Source organism: Belonocnema kinseyi, chromosome 7 (genome assembly GCF_010883055.1).
Source record: "Belonocnema kinseyi isolate 2016_QV_RU_SX_M_011 chromosome 7, B_treatae_v1, whole genome shotgun sequence".
Classification (NCBI taxonomy): domain Eukaryota; kingdom Metazoa; phylum Arthropoda; class Insecta; order Hymenoptera; family Cynipidae; genus Belonocnema; species Belonocnema kinseyi.
In genome coordinates, this window is record NC_046663.1 from 63117161 (window position 1) to 63140310 (window position 23150).

Genomic DNA, 23150 nt, shown 5'->3' on the forward strand with positions numbered 1-23150 from the left:
ACATTTTAAAGTTTTTAAATAATAAAAATTAATTTAAAATTCGAAATTATTTCAATTAATTGAAAAGAAGCGGCTACGTTTACCCACAAAATCCGTCTATTCGTATCAAACTTTATGTGCAAATAGCCCATGGCCCAATTAAAAAAAATTAAGGCGTTGGCAGATTTCGAACGATAAATTTAAAAGCTTTTTAAGAATTTTGCAAGGCTTCAAAAGAATAACAAACATTTCCTAGGGAAATTGAAAATTATTTTTTATTTTGAAAAAAGAATTCTAAGAGAATATTTAAAAACATTTACAAAGTAAAGAAAATTTCTTTAATTTGGCAGAATTTTTAAACTATTTACATTAATTTAACTTTAAATTTACGTGGATTTACATTTTTGGAATTGAATCTGCATCTTTGAACTCTGTAATTAATAAAAGTTAAAAAAAATTGATTTGGCCGTTTAACTGCATTTAAATTAAAATTGTGCAGTTAAATAGTGTTAGTACCTTCTATTTGATACGTGTACATTATTGATCATTTTAATACAACATTTTTTAATTAAAAAACTTTTAAACTTCAATTTTTAAAGTTAAAAATTCAAGACTTTTATTCTGGGTGCATTAATTTACAAGTCAGTTTTTACTACTTCAAATGGAGAAATTTTTAGCTTTATCGATTTTAAAAATTTCATTAACCATAAAAAAAGGTTTGCGAATAGAAAAAACCCGGGAAATGACCAGCAATTTTTTTCTTTGATTAAAACGGCCACCTTGTTTTTGAAACTCTTAATGTACTTTAGAGTATAATAAAAAAAGTATTATTTGTACAATTTTTATATTTGATTTTGTATTAGATTTAACGTGCTCCCAAGCAACTCGAAAAGGCTAAAATATTTCTTTATGTACAAGTTCTGTTCATGTTACCACCTAGAATCTCTCCAAAAGACTGAAGAAGCACTTCCTTCCTTGTTCGCCAATTGATACTTCAGAGCCCAGTTGATTTTGAAGCTACAATGAGTACAAAATTAAATTTTTAACGCCTTTTTTATGTTAGACAAATGTAAACAGAAAGGCACTATAATAGGTATATTTTTCAGATTTTTGATGAAAATTTATTAAGCTTTTGGCTGACTAAATTTGGCCATTTGGTTGTCTGAACGGCATGATCAAAACATATGGGACTTGCGATTACCTACAGTTTAACAAATAATGTTACGTCGGGATTGACCTGGCTAAAAGAAATGTCGAACTGTCCAGATCCGACGCTAGCTTCAACCTTAAATAACTCAAATAATTTTTAAAAGGCGAAAAATTACTAAAAAATTGTATTCTGAATCTTCAGTGGCGACTTTGTTAGGTTAATTGTATAAAAGGCCCAAAGCCGAAAAAATTTAATTTGAGTTTATTACATGAATAATTTTCTTGCTCTCAATGAATAACGTCTACTCTAAAAAAATACAATTCTGGTTATTCTAGGAAAGGTATTAATTTAATTTTTTGACAAACTAGCATTACAGAAAGTGTTGACACTGTCCAGTCAATCCGTAATTTTTTGCGCTGAACCATCAACACTGAACCCATATTGTATCGACCCCCTGAAACGCTTCACACCCAATTATCGAAATTCCCGTTGTACCTTACACCGGATTCGGAGACACGGGACCAAAACGGACATGACGCCGTCGTGCGTGATATAGGCGCGGACGCGTCTATACGGTCAGCCTACCTCGCTATCTATATGCTAATCCATTGAGATGGTACCCGCAGATTACACCTCTGAATTAGCCCAGGGATCGGGATATCAGGGCCGCACAGACAGCTCGACTGTCTCTATAGGTACCTTCATTCCGCCTTATACATGGCACCCTGCCATCCATAGTTTACCGCTTACCCTGGACTCACACATCTGAACCTGCACCGTTGGTCGGAACCTCCAAATCGGACCACGTTCGGATATAGCATATACGCTGGTCCCCGTGACTCGGCACATCCAGTTCGTTAGCCCGTGTTAATAACGTTAAAGAGGATACGATAAACTCGTTAGGAGTCCAAGAACCCACTATATAAGGCTTGAAGTTCATCTAAAAAGATCTGCTGATTTCAGATTCACAGTAGCAAACCTCAGAAACTTTTTTTGTCAAGAGAAACTTAATTTAGAATCATTGTTCTAAAATATTGATTCAAAAATTTCGGGCACTCTTGATTTGTTTCAAAGATTTCACCTCAATCAATATAAAAATTTAATTTAATATACCTCTGGAGCTAAAGGTCTATACAAGACCCATATCTCGTAAATTCGTTTTAAAAAGAAATAAACTAGGTTCAGCTGATCGAGAAACGAATATAATCTATCTTCCCATACCCAAGTGAATTTATTAGCTTTCGCGATATGATCGCAGCGATGCGGTTTATTTTACTGGGATGCGGCGTACCGAGATGAACACGGTACCTACGAATATTCCTGTCACGAGGTAGGCGTGTGTAATCTGCTGCATGTTCCCTATCCGGACCAAACTCGAGTGTTTGCGCGAAAATATGACAAGCGGGCTATGAATTACCCTGTAGCATGCTCTGGCAAACTAATAATCGTGCCGATCACTAATTTCCACTCCATATGCTCTCTCTCTCTCTTTCCCAACATCCTCTTTCTCTCTGGCTTGTCTTTCTATTCGCTTCTCACAATCCTCATTCAGATCCGCATCTCGAGCCGTTTTGAAATAGGTGCTATCTCTATATCTCAAATGATCATAAGGTTCATTACAAAGGTGATGTGGATCACAATCGATATCGAGGTGTTTGTGATTTGTTTCTATGCATAATTTCCATTCAGAGATTAAGGGTAGTTGTCAAAAGAACTGAAGGCCTCTGGTAGCCATCCAGATTTGAGTTGTGATAGTTTCGTCCAAACTTTCTCGGAAATTGAGATCTCAAGTCGTGAGAATCGCATCAAATCGAATTAAGGATTGAAATTATCGCAACCTATCGCAGTATTAGAATGTATGAGTGGATAGGTAGACATCATGGCCGTCGTTGGGAGGCGTCGCCGAACCAAACGCTGAATCACCCAGCTAGAGTTTTCCTGTCACTGCCAGTAGCATTGCTGGTAGCGTCGAAGGCCCGTTGAAATTGCCTCGTTCTCTCGAAATGAATGCGCGAACGCCCATTAGGGGAATAAATCAGGATAACGCTATCCGCAGAATCACATAATCGATCCCGCTCCGGATGAGAGGAGACGCTGCGCTTTGAAATTCCTTTCTGATCAGAGATTCGCTCCACGTGTTGCTCTCTAACGCTCAAATCAACGTATGTGAATTCCTCTCTGATTCCTCTCTGATGGCTCCACCTGCTTTTAGAATAAATAATTAATTGTCCTCATCATTTCTTCCTCTCCATTAGATTCCACTTTCTCGAAATAGCTATCTCAGAACCTTTTCATGGATCAGGAGGTTCCTGAAGATACTTAGCTCACCTGAGCGGGAAATTTCGGCAGACATAAATCGCCCGCAGTCCCAGGAACTATGGACAATCCCCATTCAGTATCCGTGTTTTCGAGGGTATCAGGGTACTTCGGGGTGCGGCGAGCCGCAAAATGTTTGGTTAGTATTCGGCTTATTGGCCAGAGGATGTTCGTATGCTGTTAGCTACGTATGGATGGCCCCCAGGTTATAATAAAGCTAATTCCGCGGTGCTCTCGAGGCAGCTCGTGCCGCAACATGTTTTGCCTCTCATTTCTGACCCTCTCCCCTCTGGATCCACTCACGAGCCCCGACCCCTTCATTCATCGTCGGATACTACCATGGACCTTCGTAGTTGGTACACTCGAATGGAGCAGTCGAATTTATTTATAAGCCCGCTTCGACCCTTCACCTTCTCCACCACACGCCACTTATTAAAACGTTTCCAACCTTGTGAACTCGGAAGGGCGAACATCCTCTCAAAACCTTCTTCAACCCATGGTTGGCAGTGTCAAAACTTCAACAAAAGCACGTGCCTCGTGTGAGAACTAAAATAAAACATTAACATTTGCAAAGTGAATGTTATTGTAAGAAAAGAGGCTTTGATGTCTAATTGGATAAAGGGTAGATTTTTAAATGTATCTGTTAGGGTTCTTCTCCATTTCTTGTCAAGGATTTTTTTTTTCTAATCAAAATGTTTTAAAAATAATTTTGGCCATCAAAGGCAAGAATAAGCACCAAGAACATAATCTCGCATTTAACAGCCCATTCTCGCCACGCCTCCACTGACTACTGCAGACATACGTGTGTTTAATTGTCGGTTCTTGCCAGCCGACTTGGGTATACAGGTTAGCGGCACACCCCAGATTAGAATCTCCCATTTAGATATTGGAATTAGCAATGCGAACTAAGCGTTAATCTTGAGTTAATATTCTTGATAGAAATGTGCAAACATTCTTTCTTCCGCAATAAAATAAATTCTACAACATATCCAGAGAGTGTTTCAAATAGACGTACTAGTAAAAAAGAGTCGGGCAAGTATCAAAGAATTGAAAGAAAAAAGTAAGTAGCCCCCACTAAAATGCGTTATCCGTTGATAAACTAAATCACGACCACGCATTACGACCGATACCAACAGTATCTCTTTTTCGTGGTTCTTAAAAGCATCCAAGTGGAGGGAATCACTCTTGGAATCGCCAAAATGTTAAGTACATCGAACCCTTATCTCGCGAAAATCAGGATTTTTATCAGTGTCATCTCGATGGTTGGGATCGATTCTCGAACGATGCCGAGATATCGTGTTCCAGATCGCCGATGGGATCGCGAAGGGGACACTTGTTTGCTCGTATCTCTGGGGTCGGGTAAGAGATATGCAAATTTTCAACTCCCTCTTGATGCTGCAACCCGGCTGAAAATGCGAACCAACGCAACGGACCAGTCAGCGAAGCCACGGGCCGTGGAACATAATGGCGTGGTTATCAGATAAGCTTATAGGATGGGGGTTAATCGTAATGGCATCGCAGTGGCGTTCCTGTGGGCTCCACCTCAGCTAAAGAAAGTGGAGGTGGTGGAGATGGGTTGCGGAGGCAGAGGCGGAGGCTGACGGCCCCACCTCGGCGCCTGCTCCCGTCACCGCGTCATTGTTTCGCCGTAATTAATATTTTAATTGAGATCACCAGGAATTAATTAACGCACCGGCGCGATTAAACCCTTCTCTCGTCCCCACAAGGCCCCCCCCCCTCACCATCGGGAGGATGGTCCCGACGTTCGATCGATCGTCTGCGTCCTACGAGTCTCTTGTATATCGTAGAAGCTGTTTCAAGGATCGTGATAAAGTTTCGATGCCTCGCTTTGACGTTGCTTAACGAGGCGTCGGCGTGCTGATCGATCTAGATGTAATTAGCTGATTTTTAGATCAACCGAAACCTCCCTGGTGACGGAAAATATGTTGGTATCATCCTAGAACATAAATCTTTAATGGAAAGGATGAGATAGAAGTAATCAAATTTCTTCTAATGAAGATGTGATGAATGGGTTTCAGATAAGTTAAGAAATGAAGGGAGAACTAAAGAAGTGTTCTTGTTTAAGATTTATTGTTTACTATCAAAAATATGATTTTCAAATTTTTTTCGGGATATCTTATTTCTACTAAAAGATTTTTTTTTGTTTTGTCCTATCATCACTTTGAAACTGAAGCAAGTGGTTTGTTTTTGAAGAATAGGTTTGTTTTTAATTGGTATCTGGATTTTTCGCTAACGGTATCATCAGAATAAATCTTATGTAATAAGTTTTTGATATGTATGTAGAACAGACCTATAATGAATAAATTATTAACTAATGATACCAGGAAACTAAAAAACTATTATTAAAGAACAAATATAATCTTGAAGAATTTTAATAATTGGTTCAGGGATAGGCTTGTTCTTCTAGAATAGTTTTGTTGGTTTTAGATATCGTTACCTTGGAACTGAAGCAATTGGTTTGTCCTTTAAGAATATAGGCTTGTCTTTAATTGTGTTTTCTTGATATTTCGCTGTTTACATGATGCGATAATTTTGTCCGTATATATATTGGAACAGACGAACAAACCAAAAACCTATCCTCGAAGAAGAAATATAATATTTATGAATTTTAAGGATTTGTTTAGGTGTATGGGCTTGTTCTCCAAGAAAACTTTTGTTGGTTTTGGCTATCATAACTTTATAACTTAAAATAGGTTTGTTGTTTGAGATTTTGTTTCTTATTCACTGATATTTTTTGAAGTTCTGGTACAAATGTGAAATCTTATTAAAAATAAATTAATACATATTCTGAAGTAGGGGTCGTGAGGTCCGATGTTGAATCTATTTTGTAGTAAAAGTTTTCTTTCTCGAGATGGACAAGGATTCGGACTTTAATATCCCTACGAACAAGTCTGGTTCCAAAGGTATAAGCGAAGGCTGTTTTATGTGTGAACAGAAGAGTAAAAAAGGAAGGGTCAAAGTTTTTGGAGAGAATCAAGACACGCACTTAAAACTTTTCAAGCTATATGGTCGAAGTCGTCTATTCCGATAGAACATCGAATTTTCTGCTCCAGCGTTCAGTTTTTGTTTAAAATTTTGGTTTAAACCTTTAAAAATGAGTGAATTATTATTAGATCTCAAGTAACTATGTAAATATTTCTTGAATTTACAAAGTTTTCCTTTTCTCTCTTTTGAAAAATTATCTGCATCTTAATCACGTTTGAGAAAACTTTGATCTTAATAATACGTTTTTTTCGAATGTCTCTTAAAATTATTGTCTTTGGACTATCTAATATTCCGTCATTAAATTTGTAATTAACTTTATGACATCAATGTAAATTTTCCTAGCTTCTTTATAGTTAGTTTCCTAACAGTTTGAAAATCTTCAGCTTCCTAAAATCAACAGAGAATTGAAAAAAATATATATTAACATGAAATTTTTGCCCTATTTTCCGCTAGAGAAAAATGATAGGTAGCAGTTAAACCTGAAAACAAAAAAACCACTCGGTTGTTAATTTGTTGTCTTAATTTTCGTATGCTGTTTAAATCAATCATTATTTAAATTATCTGCTGGATTAAAGATGATTTGCAATATTTCTGAGCTGTTCCTGACGAGGATAAAATAAACAAAATCTGTAGATTTGCTTTTTTTTGCTAAACGCGTAAAATCAATAAATATAAACAAATTAAATTTAAAAATCGACTCAACAATTTTAATTAAAAAATTATATGTTTTTTCAAACTTCCGATTGTGTCCAGAATCACATACTGTAGAATATTTTAAACAGAAAATTCCAGATTCATCCCACTGTCTTACAAGATTGGAAGAATTACTTTTTTCACCACGCTTTACGTTAAATCAATAAATTTAATAAATTAAATTTTTTAATTAGTTCCAACAATTTAGTTGAAGTTGAATGCTGTTAATTTTTTTAATTCTTTAATTTTTTTTTGAGATTAAAACATTTACTGGCTTTTTCTAACAAGAAATTGATAAATTTCTGTTTGTTTCAGATTTTTCGAGACATGTTTAAAATTAAATATAGTGTACAAAAAATTTAAATTATATTAAGAAGATGTTAGTTAGAAGTTTAATTGATTCATAGATAGTTGACGTAGATTAATTACTAGAATTTTAATCATAGTTGTCACTAAAAATTGTGATTTTGAAGCAATCCTTCAGTTTCACAGCTCTTATTTTCGCGAAAACATTATTATCACATTATTAGTAGTAATGCACATTAACATTAACTTCAAATATTTTTATTATTATATTGTTATTATTTTTAATATTTTTAATCCGGATAAGAATTACAAAAGTTAAAAGATCTAATTTAAATTTTGAAGTGAAATTCGCTTTTGAAATCTAACTTTGAAAAATTAATTATTAACAAAATTCTGCTACTCACAAAACGTATCAATTCTTATATACTTAAAATTCAAGAGCGGTCATTAATCTTTTTTCAGGACGAACCTCTCTGCGTGACTCAACATTTTTGACATAATCTTTTTGAAACGTCGAAATACTAATATTAATGTTTCGCTGGAGTGAATTATAAATGTTCTAATTTTTTTTTAAACAGTGCAACACTTTTAATACGCTTTCTCGAAATCAAATAGTAACTTCGTTTCTTAACGATGACTATGCTGATTTTCGGAATCGACAACGAATATACCCGCAGCCCGCATTCCAAAATAAGTACAATCTTAAAATTTAATCCAATTTTTATCGAACTTCGAAACTGAAAGTCCAAAATTTATCAAAAAATTTAAAAAATGTCATATAAGGAAAACTTCCCTGCGCAAAAAACAACCAAACACCGTAAACGATAGAAATTCCTCAAAATCATCTTAGTAGAATGTGCAATGGTACCGGTCCGAAAATACGTCTTGGACTACTTGAAGAACATATAAAAAAATTTTAGATAAGGAAAACACCCTACGCAAAATAAACGAAACGCCCATATCTATACAAAAGCGAAAAAATCGCCCTAACATAATGTGCTCATTTGGTCAAGTTCTAAATTTTAAGAATATGGAATATCCTTATCCTGCCGAGTGAGTCACGCCTACCCCGAAAGGGAAATGGCTTAATGGTGTAATAATAATAATAATGTTATCGGTAGACAATAGGGCGTATCGAAAAATCAAAAAATGTATTGACCTTTCGAACAGGCATCAAAAGTTGGTAATAGAAATATAAAAATATAAAAATGTAATAAAACCTGGAAACCAGCCAACCTTTTGCATAAGGCTACTTCTAATTTGCACTGAGATTTCGTCTCAATGCTGTTTAGATTTTTCGATTCTGGAAATTTGTCAGCATAAGATTTTTTTTTCTGGGATATGAACTTTGTAGGCGTAAGTCTAGTAGCACTAGGAAGTATTTTCAGTTCATACAAAATAAGTCAAAATTTATTATTTTTTTGTTCGTTTGCAAGGAGTAATTTTTGCAAAGAATAGAAAATTTTTATCCCTACTCCAATGGTGAAAAAAAATGTTTTTGTTTTTTGGTATGTCCTAATAAAACAGCTTATATGTTTTTGTTTTCCGTATGTGAACATCCATCTTACGAGCCCTCACTTTGGGGGAGGGGGGATTTCTCATCTAAGTTTCATTTTTAAAAATTATTCTGCTTAAAATATATTAGTTAGAACCTACTTTAGCAGTTGAAATTACTTTTTATACTTCCATTGAAAAGTGTAGAAATGTCTTATAAATCTTTTAGAACCCGCAAAAGCTTTTGAAATTCTTGAAATAGCTGGAAATCTTTAAAATCCCTTAAAATCTTAACAAATCGCCTTAAATCCTTCAAACTATTGAAATACCTTTAAATTCCTTCATAACATTGGAAAATCATTTGAAATTCCGGTAAACCTGGAAATGTTTATAAAAATGATAAAATTTTACGTCAAAAAAGAGGGGGGGGGCAGAAATTTTACGAATCCCCGCAAGAGGGCGAAGGGGGTCTATAATCTTAAAAATAATCCTAAAGTAATTAATGGATATTCTGTAAAATAATGGAGAATATCAGGAGTTCTGACCATATCGTGTGTAAACACTTCCTCCCACGTTCACTCTAATCTGCGTATGAACTATAAAATCTATACGCATAGTCAACGACCCACTATCTGAACCGTAATCCCTGGCGGGCCAGGCAATAACGACAGCTTATTGAAAATACGATTGTTGAATCACTGATGGAGGATAGCGCATGACCCATGCATATAATAAAGCCCGATTTCACTGCGTACGTGTTCTCGTACGTGTTTATATAGAAGAGATCCACATAGAGCTGAGAACGCACCTTCCTTACTGTACCACCTGACTCTACGGGGGTTCAGTGGTTTTCATTTCTACATAATACAACTTCTTCAATAATTTATCCATCAAAATATTATTCCTTCTTAGTTTCTTCTTGAACATCTTTTACTTTTAATTAAGTCGTTCAAACATCTCCCTCCCATACTTTTTCTCCTTTATTTTCCCTAGATTCGTCTACCTCCCCTCCTCTCACTTTTCTAACCCCCTTCAAATATTATACCTCATACTTCATCCTATTTTCGTTTTTCCAGCTAACAATCCTCTTGCCCTACTTCCCTTTTTTAGTCCTTCCTTCCCCTCCATCACTCAACATTATTTCTAACCATTTTATCTACTCTCCCTACTCTCATTCCCCCTAATTTCCTTTTACTCATTTCCTCTCACTTCCCCTCCCTTTAGTGTTCCTCATTGCACCTACTTCCCTCGCCCTTCTTTCTCCTCATTCCTTTTACCCCTCTTTCCATTTCCTCTACTTTACCTACTTCCTCTCCTCATTTCGCCTAGTTTTGTTCTCCCATTTCGTCCCATTTCAGCGCGGTGCTACAAAACCCTAAAAAGATGGGGACTTCAAACTCCTTCCCCTATTTCCCTCTTTTCCCCTTTCTTGTTTTTAAAGATTTTTTTAAATTTAATAAACAATGAAATTACGCCATAGGCCTTGCTGCCGTTCTCTAAAATTCAGTTCTTGATGAACTCTACAAAGAATTCCTCTTTTTTCTCACGAAACTTATTTTTTCCTTTTTGTTATTCTCGTTTCTTCGCTTAATTGCGAACTATATAAGTAAATTCCAATAAGAAAGTCCAACTATTTCGGTTGAAATGTCATTCTTTTTGATTGAGAAGTCTATTATTAAGTGTTTTGGTGGACGCTTGTTTCTTTTTGATGGAAAATTTATTCTTTTAATTGAAAATTTTTTTTTTTGGTAGAAATGTCATCTTTGTTGGTTGAAAATAAACTTTTTTTCGTTAAAAATTAATCTTTTGTTATTAGAAAATGCAACTCTCGTCTAAAAAATTCGTCTTTTGATTGGAAAATTCAATTATTTGGTGAAGAATTAAACTATTTTCTTGAAAAGTCATTTCTTTTAACTAAAATTAGAATGAATTCAATTAAAAATTTATCATTATTGGTTGAAAATAAACTTCATGCTCAAAATTAATCGAGAAGATTCTTCATTGAAAATTGACTTTTTTGCTGAAAATTAATAGTTTTTAGTTGAAAATGCAATCCTTTTCTGAGAAAATCATAATTTTGACGTTATAATTCAACTATTGGTTAAAAATTCATCTATTGGTTAAAAATTCAACTATTTTCTTGAAAATTTGTTTCTTTTGATTCAAAATAAAATAATTTAGCTGAAAATTCCATAATTCATGGTTGAAAATTAACTTTTCTTTTGCAAATTCAGATCTCGGATGTTAAAGTCAATGTTTTTATCAAACATTTGACTTGATGTACAAAATGATTGAAATGTTTCTGATTTAAAATCAAAATATTTTTTTGTTGATATATCAACTACTGGAATTTTCGTTGAGAATTCGTCTTTTTTCGTTGAAATAGAATTTTTGAAACTGAAAACTCAAGCATTGCTTCGAAACTCATGTATATTGTTGAAAATTAATTTTTCTTTGTGTTTTTTTTATTATTGAAATCGGCTTTTTTTTAATTTAAATAAAAATATTTTTTGCTTTAACTACCAGCCATTATATTTCTCGTTCAGAATGCATCTTTTTTTTGTAGAAAATTGATCTTCTTGGTTGAAAAGGAACTTTTTTGTTGAAAATGAGCTTTTTGTTAATAACTCATCTTTTCGGGTTTCAAATTCAACAGTTTTCTAAAACAATCGACTTTTTAAACTTAACTTTTTTTGTTTGAAAATTCAACTATGTTAACGAAGAAAAAGGATCTGTATTATTTAAAACACGGTCAGTACAGATTTGGCATTATGACTTTATCGTAGATTTTATAGAATTTCAGTTAAATCTACCGATTTTCTCAGCATTTTACCTGTCTTTTAGTTTTAGTACAATCTATTCATATTGAATTTATTCCCCTATTTTCATGAAAATTCACCCTATTTTCCCTGTTTTGAATATATTTTGGACTGTGAAGTCTGCTAATTGAAAGATTCTTTAAAGAGATTTGAAAATCTTCTTAAAAGTCTGATTCTTTATCGATAGATTAATTTTTAAAGGCGATTGGATAAAGATATCCTTCGGGGGAATAATGATTTTGCGAATCATGCATTTGTGGCGTGGCTTACGAGGACTCAGGATCACCTTTTGACATCTGATATGAGCACCCCATGAGGCTCGTAACCGTGACGAGTGAAAATACGAACAGTTTAACAGGGATGAGTAGTCGTTTAGCGTTTAGCGTTGCCTGGGATCAGACTTTCTCTTCTCTCTCTTTCTCCTATCGATATCTTTCTCTGATCGCACCTCACCTCTACGAAGAGACTCTTGCATCAACTTTCTTCGTAAATATTTATTCATAAATCCACCTACTCTCCCGAGATACTAGGTAATTAATTAATCACGCGTGAGAACCTTAAGCAAATTATGAGTACTCTCGCAAAAAACGTACTTGGGTTTAGAGAAAGGTAATTGGGAATTCCTATTTTCAATCAGAGTTAAATTTTAATTATGTTTATTAAGTTCTAGCATAGTGCTGCGATTTCTTGAAATGCGAATTCATCACATTAGATGGTGCGCCACTTTAGGTTCCGCCAAATCAGCCAATATTATGACGTCAACCATAATTATAGCATTTATATAATTTAATCATGAAAACAACTTTTGGTTTACAAACTGCACCGGGGACAGTCCAGCCAATGACGTTTTGAATTTTTGCACTTAATTTTAGTGAAAAATATAATATTCATGATTAACCGTTATCCGGTACACTTTCTGCATGGAACGAAAAGGAAACACTGGGTTAGGTGGACGCATCACCAATTTTGAGTGCTTACTGCAACCAGAGAATGCATTTTTTCGTGTTGTAAAAATTTAAGTATTTGTTTAAATTCTTTGAAATCAACATCGAATATTTTTGGAATAGATATAAATTAAAATAGTGCATAATGTTAAAATTGATAGAGAAAGTTAAAAATGCCGTTTTTTAAACAAAATTAGATAACTTTTACAGTTTTCATTATTTTGGCACGAAAATTGAACTGCTTGTGTTGAAAAAATTCCCCTGTGCCATCTAGAATCTAGATCCGTAGTGCCGGTTAAGATTATTATTACGGATGTAGCACCAAAGTTATCTCATGTTCAAAAATGAAGGACACTGAAGCTGAACTTTAGAAAAAATATTTAAGGTTAAAATTGTTTATTTAACAATATTTATTTAGGGTTATATATTTTTACTTTCTGTTTAGGCAAAAGTTGCAATTATTATTGAATTCTAATGATGTAGAGCTCATCTTATACCTTAAAAGATTCTTGACAAATCTCTTTGGTACGTTGTTGGATTTTCGTAACCTCGGGCAAAAACCTTTATTGTCGCGGTCTGGTGTCTCTCCGTCTTACTTTTTTCTTCGGAGGTAAATAGGAGAAGTGAGGGAGTGGAAAAAAGTTAGGGCATGGGAAGTAGGGAATGTGAGAAAAGGGGTTGTGTGGGGAAGTGTTGGAAGGGTAGTAGAAAATTCAGGATGAGTAGGGGAGGTAAAGTACTTAAAGGAAGGAGAAGTAGAAGAATGGGGTTTATTCTGAGGGAAGCATGTGATTAGGGTAGGGAGAAGTGAAGAGGAAAGTGAGCGGCGGGATAGGTTGGATATAGAGGAGAACTATGAAATCTTCGCGAAGGGGAATTGAAGTGTGCAGATAGGAAGTAGGTTAAGTAAGACGACGGGAAATGAGGGGAGTGGAATTATCTAACGTGGGAAAAGTGAGGAGAGCAGAAATAGGGAAGGCGGTAGGAGAAGTGAGGAAGGGAGAATTGAGAAAGGAGAAGTGAAGTGAAAGAGAAAGTAAAGGGGGGGGGGGTATGAAGGAAGAGTCGCAATAGTAGGGGAAATATTGACGGTCGAGGGTAAGGTGGGTAATAGGGAGGAGGAATATACGTAAGAGGACAGAATGCTAAGTAGATTAAATGAGAGAGTGGAAGTAAGGGTGGTGATGAGGGATTGGTAGAAGTAAGCGAAGTGAGGGTTGGGGAGTAGGGAAAATGAGGGATGGGAGGAGAAGCCATGAGCGAGGTAGTAGGACAGTGACGTTGATTAGGGGCGGTGAAGTAGGTTAAGAGAAGGAAAGTGAGGGGAAGAGTAGTAAGACAATGGGTGGGTTGGGATATTACGGGGAGTGGTGAATGAGGGAAGGGGATGAGAAGTAGGATATCTTTGAATCACTGTACGAATTTAATCACAGCCAGTGATAACTCGCGACTATATCTGACTTTATTTAAAGTACTCAGATTTGCTTGGACATTTAGCCAGGGATGAGGAAATCTGCAGAAAACAAGCTCCATACTCAAGAGATTAGTAGAGAATCTTTTTGGAATTAAAAGAAGCCCTTATAACATACTAATTAAATCAGAATGGTTACCTTTACCTTAAGAGAAAGCCTAAAGCCTGAAGTTCACCTTCAGGTCTCTTACAAAAATAGTTACAATATTATTCATGGGAATTAGTTTAGTACATTCTTAATAAGCATAGAAATTACTCTTTTGGACATTGAATTTTGCCCTATATGGAGAATCACCCATAAGCTTTCACCTATCTGATAATTTAAGAGATAATTAAATTGGACAGATTTATTGACAAGATCAAGCATATCTAAAATCAATCTCGAGAGAACATGAATGCCACCTAATTCGTATGTATTTTTGAATAATAGTATACACGTCAACATGAACTTTACAAGTAGAATGACTCGCAAAATTATGGAGTATGTAGAACTCTATTGTAGACACCCGTTATGTTGGCTCCGAACAGTTTACGATGGCAGTGGTTGACAGGGGTTGCGTAAGTCGAGGTCCAGCGGCAGAAAATCAATTATTGGATCCGTATATCAATCTGATCCTGACGGCAGGAGCACCATCATGCTACTTTGGTCTCCCGCTGTTTTACGCATTCTCTCCCAACTCCCCCAACTCTCTTGCCCTCAAGTGCACTTCATTGGCACTCTATATAGGTTTATTTAATATGTACACACAAATGCACACATACTCACACACATCTTCTCACAATCTGACGTAAGCGCGTCAATACCATTTTGGATCGGACACTAACCTTATTTTCTTTTTTCTCCACAGGGGGCGGAGGAGGATGACAGAGCTTCCGTTGCATCGGTAAGTTCATCAACAACCTCGTCATTTATTCTACCATAATTGTCGTTATTAATCGCATGATCGACATTTCATCCGGCAAATTGAATTTCGCGCCGTAGAGTGTCGGCATCTGCAGCTGACTCTAAAGTTGCTCAGGCCATTAAACTTTCATTTTGTAGTATTTTTATTCAGTTTCGTACATGAAGGCTTCATATTTCATTCTTTTTTTTGTAAGGCCAATGCACTATACTACGGATTCTTTAGAACAATAAATTTAACATTTGGGGAACTCCATGCCAGATTCACAAAAGACGAAAAAGCGCCTGACAAATTGTTTAAAAACATATATGTAACTTATTACACTTGATAAAAGAAAATTTTTTAAAACATTTTTATTGCAATGGATAATTGGTAGAGTTGCCCTATCGAATTTTTAACTTTCTTTCGATTCTCAACATTTTTTGTAAAAAAAATGTAAGTTTTTCATAATAAGTTGTACCGTTCGTTAGCAGTTTGCAGTCATTTTCTAGAAATCCGTCGATTATTACATTTTTTCTTACAATTTTAATGAAGTATGTATATCGAAGCACAGTTTGGTCACTTCCGAATTGTAGAATACTTCGTTTAGAAATTTTAAATAACAAAATACGTAAATGTTTTTGTTATCCACGCGTCCAAATAATAATATTAAAGAAGAGGGTTCAATATTTTGAGAATGGACATGAAAAATAATACGCATTTCAAAAAAAAAGTAATTTTTAATAATGTTTTTAACATTCATTCATTTTTTTAACTTTTCTTCGCATAATAGTCCTGAATTAAAAATAAAAAGTAATATCAATAATTTTTTTAAATAATTAAAGGAATATAAAAACCAATCATGAAGATTTGATTGTAGGTGACTAGGACTATGTAATTCGGATTCCCAGGTTAATTTTACCAGCAAATAACAAGTTCTCTAAGTTAAAAAAAGTCTGTGAGATTAATATTTGACTTTTCTTTAATTTAAAATAGTTTTCTTAATTTTTAAGTTATTTTCTGTTGAATGAAAAAAATTATGTTGAAGAAACGGTTTCTTTAATTTAAGCCAAATCAGAGTGTCTACCTGACCGGGAAAGGGGGATTTTTTTAATGGTAAAAGCCCGGGAAATGGCCGGAAATTTGACTCATTGACCGGCATTTTTCTCTGGAATGCAAATTAAAAGTGGTTTCATATATTTTATTACTCTAATTCTGAGTTGGAACAGGGAATTTAAGAATTTCGACAATTTGGATAATGAATTCCCGTATAATGAATTATAATGTGAAAGTTCCCTCTTTGAAATTTTGGAAAAAGCCATTTTTTTACATGTCTGAAATTATTTATATTATTATAATTCTGAGTTTGGACGCGCAATAAGGAAAGTATAAACAAAAATCCCGTAAAGAATTAGAATATTAACTTTCAAACAGGGAATTTCTGAAAAAATTACCATTTTTTTTGGAACGGGCAATTTTTTTAAATAGAATGGAAAATTTTGATTTAAAGAATAGAATTTAATTGTTCCAAATAAGAATTTGTTGAATATAACAATTATGTTTGTTGCAAATAAAAATTTACCAGAATTCGTAACTTCCCTCTTCCAAATTAAAAAAAAATAGAGTTACTATATTTCTGAATTATTGTAGAACATTTTGTAGTAATTTTGACGTGGAATAATGAATTTCCTTCATAAATTAAGATTTTGAGACAAAGAATTATAAAGAATTATTATTGTTCGAGTTTGAAGAACAAATTTTGACATGGGCCGTGAATTTTGGAAATTAATTTGAATTCTTATTTAGAGGAAAAGAATTTTAAAAAAATCCCTGCTCAAGTTCAGAATTATGGGTAGTTCACGACTTGTCCTCATATACATGCTTCAGGATATGGTCGTTCGCACGGTCAGCTCCTGGTAAAGTTCTTAAGTCCTTGTTTAAAAGGAAATAATGGAAAACAACCATTTTTGAAGGGAACGTTAAAACCTGCCACTTTTGACAAATTTTACATTTTTTTGTGAAAAAACTACTTCATTTTGGATTAAACAGATTCAAGATATTATTTATTAGATTGTACCTACGATTTCGTCCTGAAACTGGAGGATGGATGAGTCGTACACCACCCCAGAATTATAATACTCTTACAAAATTCTCTGTCACAAATCCGAATTTTTATTTTTAGGACCAAAAATTTATCTGATGTTTCAACTGCAATCTTGGCAATCTTATAAAATGATTAGAAATCTCTTGACATTGTTGAAAATCAATAAATCTTTTAAACCCTTTTAAATTTACCGGGAAAAATAAAAAATTGACGGGAAGAAAACTGGGAACTTCAAATCATCGTTCGGGTAGACGCTACAAATATTATTGTGAGTGTTAATAATTAGATTGAATCGAAAAAAATTTATAAATTGAAAACGCCTTAGCACTGAAAATTGTCATTTTGGACTCCTTATAACGTGCATAAAATTTGAAACAAATTGATCAATATCTTGTGGTTTGGCGGAGTCGAAATAGTATTAAAAAATTATCGATCGCAGAGTTTTGAAAAAATGTATAATATCATTTTTATTTCTTAATCTGCATGATATGCCTAACTTTTATCATTCTTTTGGATTTTTTATTTGAGTTTATGTGAGTCAAATTACATTTTTTATTAAGGCCTAAAAATGAAAAAAAGTCTAGAAGCTCTAAAAATTATAAATAATTTTTTTAGCTTACAAAAAATTTCTAATGTTCAAAATTTACATCCAAAAAAATGCAGAAAATCAGATCATTAAAAATGACGTGATACTGAACTGGTTGCTTCAACCCTTTACTTTGAAAGATCTAATCTCAATTCTTTTGGAAGTACAGTTTGAACATAAGATAATTTTTTTATGCTGACAAAAAAATATTTATGATTTTTAGAGCTTGTAGATGTTTTTTTTCATTTTCAGGTTTCCATGAAAAATTATATTTCTCCCATATAAACTCAAATAAAAAATCGGAGAAAAATATAAAAATTAGGCATATTATGCAGATTAAAATACAAAAATAACATATCCGATTTGTCGAAACTCCGCGATTAAAAATTTTGTATCCTATTTCGACTTCGCCCAATCGTAAAATATTATTTGATTGATTTTAAATGCTATACACATTATAAGGCTCCCAAAAAGAAACTTTTTCAGTCGCATTCTTGAAAGTTCCTGTTTTCGTAAATTGGAAAGCTTTCTAAGAGCTTAATTTTAGAAAAAAAGTAACTATATTTATGAATTATTATAGAAAATGTTATAAATAGATATAATTTTGTCTTGGAACAGGAAATTTCCATAAAGAAATTTAATTTAGACGTCGAGGCAGGGAATTTTCGTAAAGAATCAATATTTGAGTGGGAACAGAGAATTTTTGCCATGGAACGGGAATTTCAGAAAATAATTGTAATTTTGATTTAGAAGAATGAAATTTAAAAAAATCCCTGTTCATGTTCAGAATTATGGGTAGTCCACGACTCGTCCTCACACCTGCTTCATGACAAGATCGTAAGCACGATTTGGCCCTCGGGAACTTCTTGAAGCCCTTGTTATACAAAAGATAAGGAGCAACTATCTCATTAGAAGTAAACGTTATAACCCGTCATTTTTTTACAAAGTTAATCATTTTTGGCAATAAAAACTGCCTAACATAAAATATTAAAAAGTGGGACGATGGTCGTGTGTGCTAAAGATTAAAGCGTAAACTTTGGACACACTCCGTCGGCTGGCGGGTTCGATTTCCTCCTCGCTCTCTGAAAGAGCCTCGGCGGCCCATGCCCTGAACACTAGCCTAGCAAGTGTTCATCTCTCATCTCAAGACTCTCATCTCAAGACTCTCATCTCCGGAGAGCCATAGGACCGGTACCTCTAGAGAAAAAAATTCTCTAAGTACCTAAAGCTGTTGCTCTTGGTGATTCGGAACCTACCTTAAACTGTTGGTCCCTCTCCCGCCACCAAGTAATTGAGTTGGGGGTCTGTAAAGGAATAGGGAAGAAGGTGCAAGAAAAATGTAAACCCTTAGAGGACACATTAGAAGCTTCAATTTCAATTCCATAAAATATTAAAACTTTCACAATCACATGGACTTGCCTTCTGCTACAAGTGTCAACCGACTGTGATTGTCTCAATTCAAAGATACATATTATTCATTAGACTGTATGTACGATTTCATCCTTAAGCAGGTGCGAGGACGAGACGTGAATCTCCCCAGAATCATAATACACTAAACTCTTGCTACCAACCAAGTGTCAGGGGTTACCTTCAAATGACCTTGGACTGATTTCGGGGGGACAGAAACGTAAACAGTGAGGTACGCCTGTTTCAAATTCTGTTTCAAAATTCGCTGTATCAAATCTTGAAAAAAATTAATTTTTTTAACTCTTTTAAATTTACCGGGAAAAATTAACAATATACGGAGAGACAACCAGAAATTTAAAGTAATCTTCTAGGTAGACACTGCAAATATTTTTTTGAGTGTTGATATCCAGTGACTGGAGTACCTAGAGTCGCAGATTCTTAAAAGATCCTGTTTGCATAAATTGTCAAGTTTTCCAAGGGCTTTATAAAAATTTGCAAAGATTGCTTCAAATAATTTCCTAACGTCGATTTCACTTCCTGCAGCAACTGGACGGGAAGTCACGCGAGTGGTTGGTGAGGGCTGCGCAAGGAGACTATCAGGCCCTGGCGAAACTTGCTGCGGAGGAACCTCGTCTCACCAGGCTGAAGGTAAGGAATTTCTTGAAAATTAAAATTAATTGAGGCCCCGGAGGCAAAAACAGTTCTGAAACTTGAATCCTTTCTGCACATTCGTCTGCTCTCGTGCAGGAGCATCACCATATTAAATCTATTCAAAGTTGTTAAATCTATCAATATTTTAGAATATTTTTTAAGCATTTTTTATCAGGGCGAAGCGTGAAATACAAATTTCAGAAAATAAAAGACCCAGGAGACCTATTATTTTCCTTTTTACATAAACAGCAACTGCGTATAATTTTGTTCTGGTCAAAGAAAAAAACATGTATTTCTTGATTGACTTCGAAATTATTGGTTGTATTTAAAGCAGACAAAGAAATCAGGAAAACAATTTTTCCTGATTCCCCGGGAACTTTATTTAGGATTAGGAGTTTTTTTCTACATTATCGTTTTCTTTTTCAGTCGAAAAACAGAGAAAGGAAACTCGTATTGCTTTACGTATGGTATATGATACCATCAAAGTTGTCCGATGATTTCTTAACATCTGTATATGTTCTCTCTTAAATAGATTAAAAACTATTCGAATTACAAAGAAATCAGGATGAAGTCATTTTGTCCATTCCTTGAGAAGATATTGCTAAATTTTTGCAATTTTCCGTGTTTTTTTTTTTATTCAAATAAAATATAATATAATAAACCTTTTTAACGGAAATATCTCCTACCTGAGGTGGCGCTGTGTGACATTTGGTTAAGATAAAACTACAAACTTTTGATCAGTACACCATGAGTAACGAAATAACCAAGGATAAGGCCATTTTTTAATCTTGCAAAATTGAAAAAGTTTGCTCCAAAACTTTCGATATTTTTCGAATTTTATAAAATCATTTGAAATGTTTTTAAATGTTTTTATTTTTTTATTTATTAAAATAGGAAATCAATGTAAATTTTCGCTCGAATCTGAAGAAAAAATCCATGTAAAATTTTAAAAAGTGGTTCTAAAATCTTTCAGATTCTTTTTCGGCATATATTTAAATCTTCAAATTTAAAATTATTTTTTTATAAAATGTTTGAAAATAAAAACGAGCGTCAAATTTAAATGATTTTAAATGTTCCCAGAAGTTTTATTATTGGCACCATTAATTTTTTGTTTTAATGGGAAGTAACTAGTTCCTTTGAACTAATTACTGTAACTTGTTACTTTTTTTGGTAACGATAGTGGTAACGAAATTACGTTTGCAAGTAAAATAACGTAACAAGAACTATAGAAAACGTTATTTTTAGTTACTTTCATAATTTAGTTCACGAGTCTTTTTTACGAGTGGTTCCAGCCATTCAACCATTCTAATTTTGGTGATAGATAGTCATAGAAATTTGTAGCCTAAAGTATGTAAAGTGAAATTTTTCCCCCAAACTGGGATTTAAAATTTTATAAAATCTATAAAAATACTTAGAAATAAAAAAATAATTTCAGAGTTAAGTATTTATTTCCTCTTTGGTTGATAATAAATTCTTTTAACTGGAAATTTATCTTTTTTGATTAAAAATTCTATTATTTAATTGGAAATCCATGTATTTGATTTAAAATTCGTCTTTTTTTGGTAAAAAATTAATCTTTTTGGTTGAAAATTCATCTCTTTGGATTCAGAGTTTGTTAAAAAATTATCTTCTTGAAAATTCATCTTTTTGGTTTCAAATAAACTGATTTTCTTTCAAATTCGGCTTTCTTGGTTGAGTTCAACTTTAACTGATTCAAAATAAAAATATTTTTTTGTTGGAATTTCAACTATTACCTTTTTCATTGAGAATTCATACTTTTTGATTGAAAGTTGAACTACTCTGTTAATTTTTTTTTTTTTTTTGAAGATTCGTTATTTTGATTGAAAACTCATCTCTTTCGTTGAAAAACTGAGTATTTTGTTAAAATGTTATTTTTGGTTAAACATTAGTGTCTCTACGACTTTCGTTGAAAAGTGTAACAACTATCACTCGAAAGTTATGAATAAAATTTGTGTAAAAACAACATTTAGAAACATATTACTAAAATACAAAATGAAATGAAAAATTAACGATAGTTACTTTTTTGGAAAATGCGTAAGAAAAAGTTAATTTTCTCTTCTAGAAATAAATTTTTGGAATGAAAGTTTCTCATTCGGAAATTTCAGCTTACAACATTCATGCAGTGTGCAACCAATCAGGTATAGTCAACAACAATAAGTGCGAGATTTTCGACAATTTTTTTATAACTATTTTTTTAATATGATATGGGACGACAGGATATTTGTTTCACGCTACTCCTGCATTTTTATATTCTCATGAATGATTAGATCATAACTCTTGAGATGATTTTCAACTTTGTATTTTATTGCCATAATGATGAAAAGAAAAAATGCCAATCTGAGAATTTACCCTGGCATTAAAACAGGTTGACCATTAATTACTCGCTGCTGTTCTTACGGAAGATATGTAACTATAGCGTGGAAGGAAATTTTTCTTCCGAGGTAAATTAATCTGCCATCATGTCGAGGCTAATGTCGTCATAATTGCGATATACCTATTTAAATATCTTATCGAACTATTTATCGATTCACCTTCGATGAAGGACGAGGACGGTATTTTAAATTATAGCCTCCTCGAGTGATAAGGAGTGAACAGTGTAAAAGGATGTTATATTAAAAAAATTAATTACGCAGACCTGCTGTCTATCATCTGCAACCTCTTATTACACAACACCTGCGGCGTTCTAAATTCAGCATTTTCGCGTGAACCACCAATGACAGGTCAATAAATCTATCTAAGAGCTCCGGTCGCAATCAAGCAGGCCTGCTGCATGCACCACGGTTTTACACACATATGTACCGCTGCACGAGACTCCTAATTGTCAGGATTGCACCTTGGTGTGCTATTTTTCAAAATCGATTTTATCTTTCACTGTGCCCTCAATTTAATGGGAATATTTTCGATAAATATCGGATGTGATCGATCACCGCTGACATTTTCGGAAATAGAAACTGTTGGGAAAGTAACGAACAGGCCTCGGAATCATCGCACTATATACGCTATTTAACACTTTTTTAGCTGTGACACTATTTTTCGAATAATTCGCAAAAAATTACATTAGACATTCGCTGAAATAATATGTTTGCAATCTTAACGAAACACAGACTGGAAAATTGTCTTCATGACTTATTAGAGGCCGCTCCTAAATTACGAAGTTTTTTTTCTCAAATTTTTAGCCACTAATTCTTTTCGTTAATATATATATATAGGGATCATTCACTAATTACGTGACGCGTTTTTCTTTTTTCCATATCGCTGTGTCACTGTTCACTTTTCGTAAATTATATTCTCACCTTTATTTAAACAAAAGAAAAAGAGGTCA

General features: G+C 33.8%; 1 protein-coding gene across 2 annotated transcripts in view; it reads left to right on the forward strand.

Annotated features, from left to right (window-relative positions):
- The window catches only part of LOC117177420 (ankyrin repeat domain-containing protein SOWAHB), a 439406-nt gene that overhangs the window by 58189 nt on the left and 358067 nt on the right, over positions 1-23150 (forward strand). For both annotated transcript variants that reach the window (XM_033368091.1, XM_033368092.1), the window contains exons 5-6: positions 15027-15062; positions 19700-19804. In XM_033368091.1, coding sequence (XP_033223982.1) covers positions 15027-15062; positions 19700-19804 — 141 coding nt within the window. The remainder of the gene's footprint in view (positions 1-15026; positions 15063-19699; positions 19805-23150) is intronic.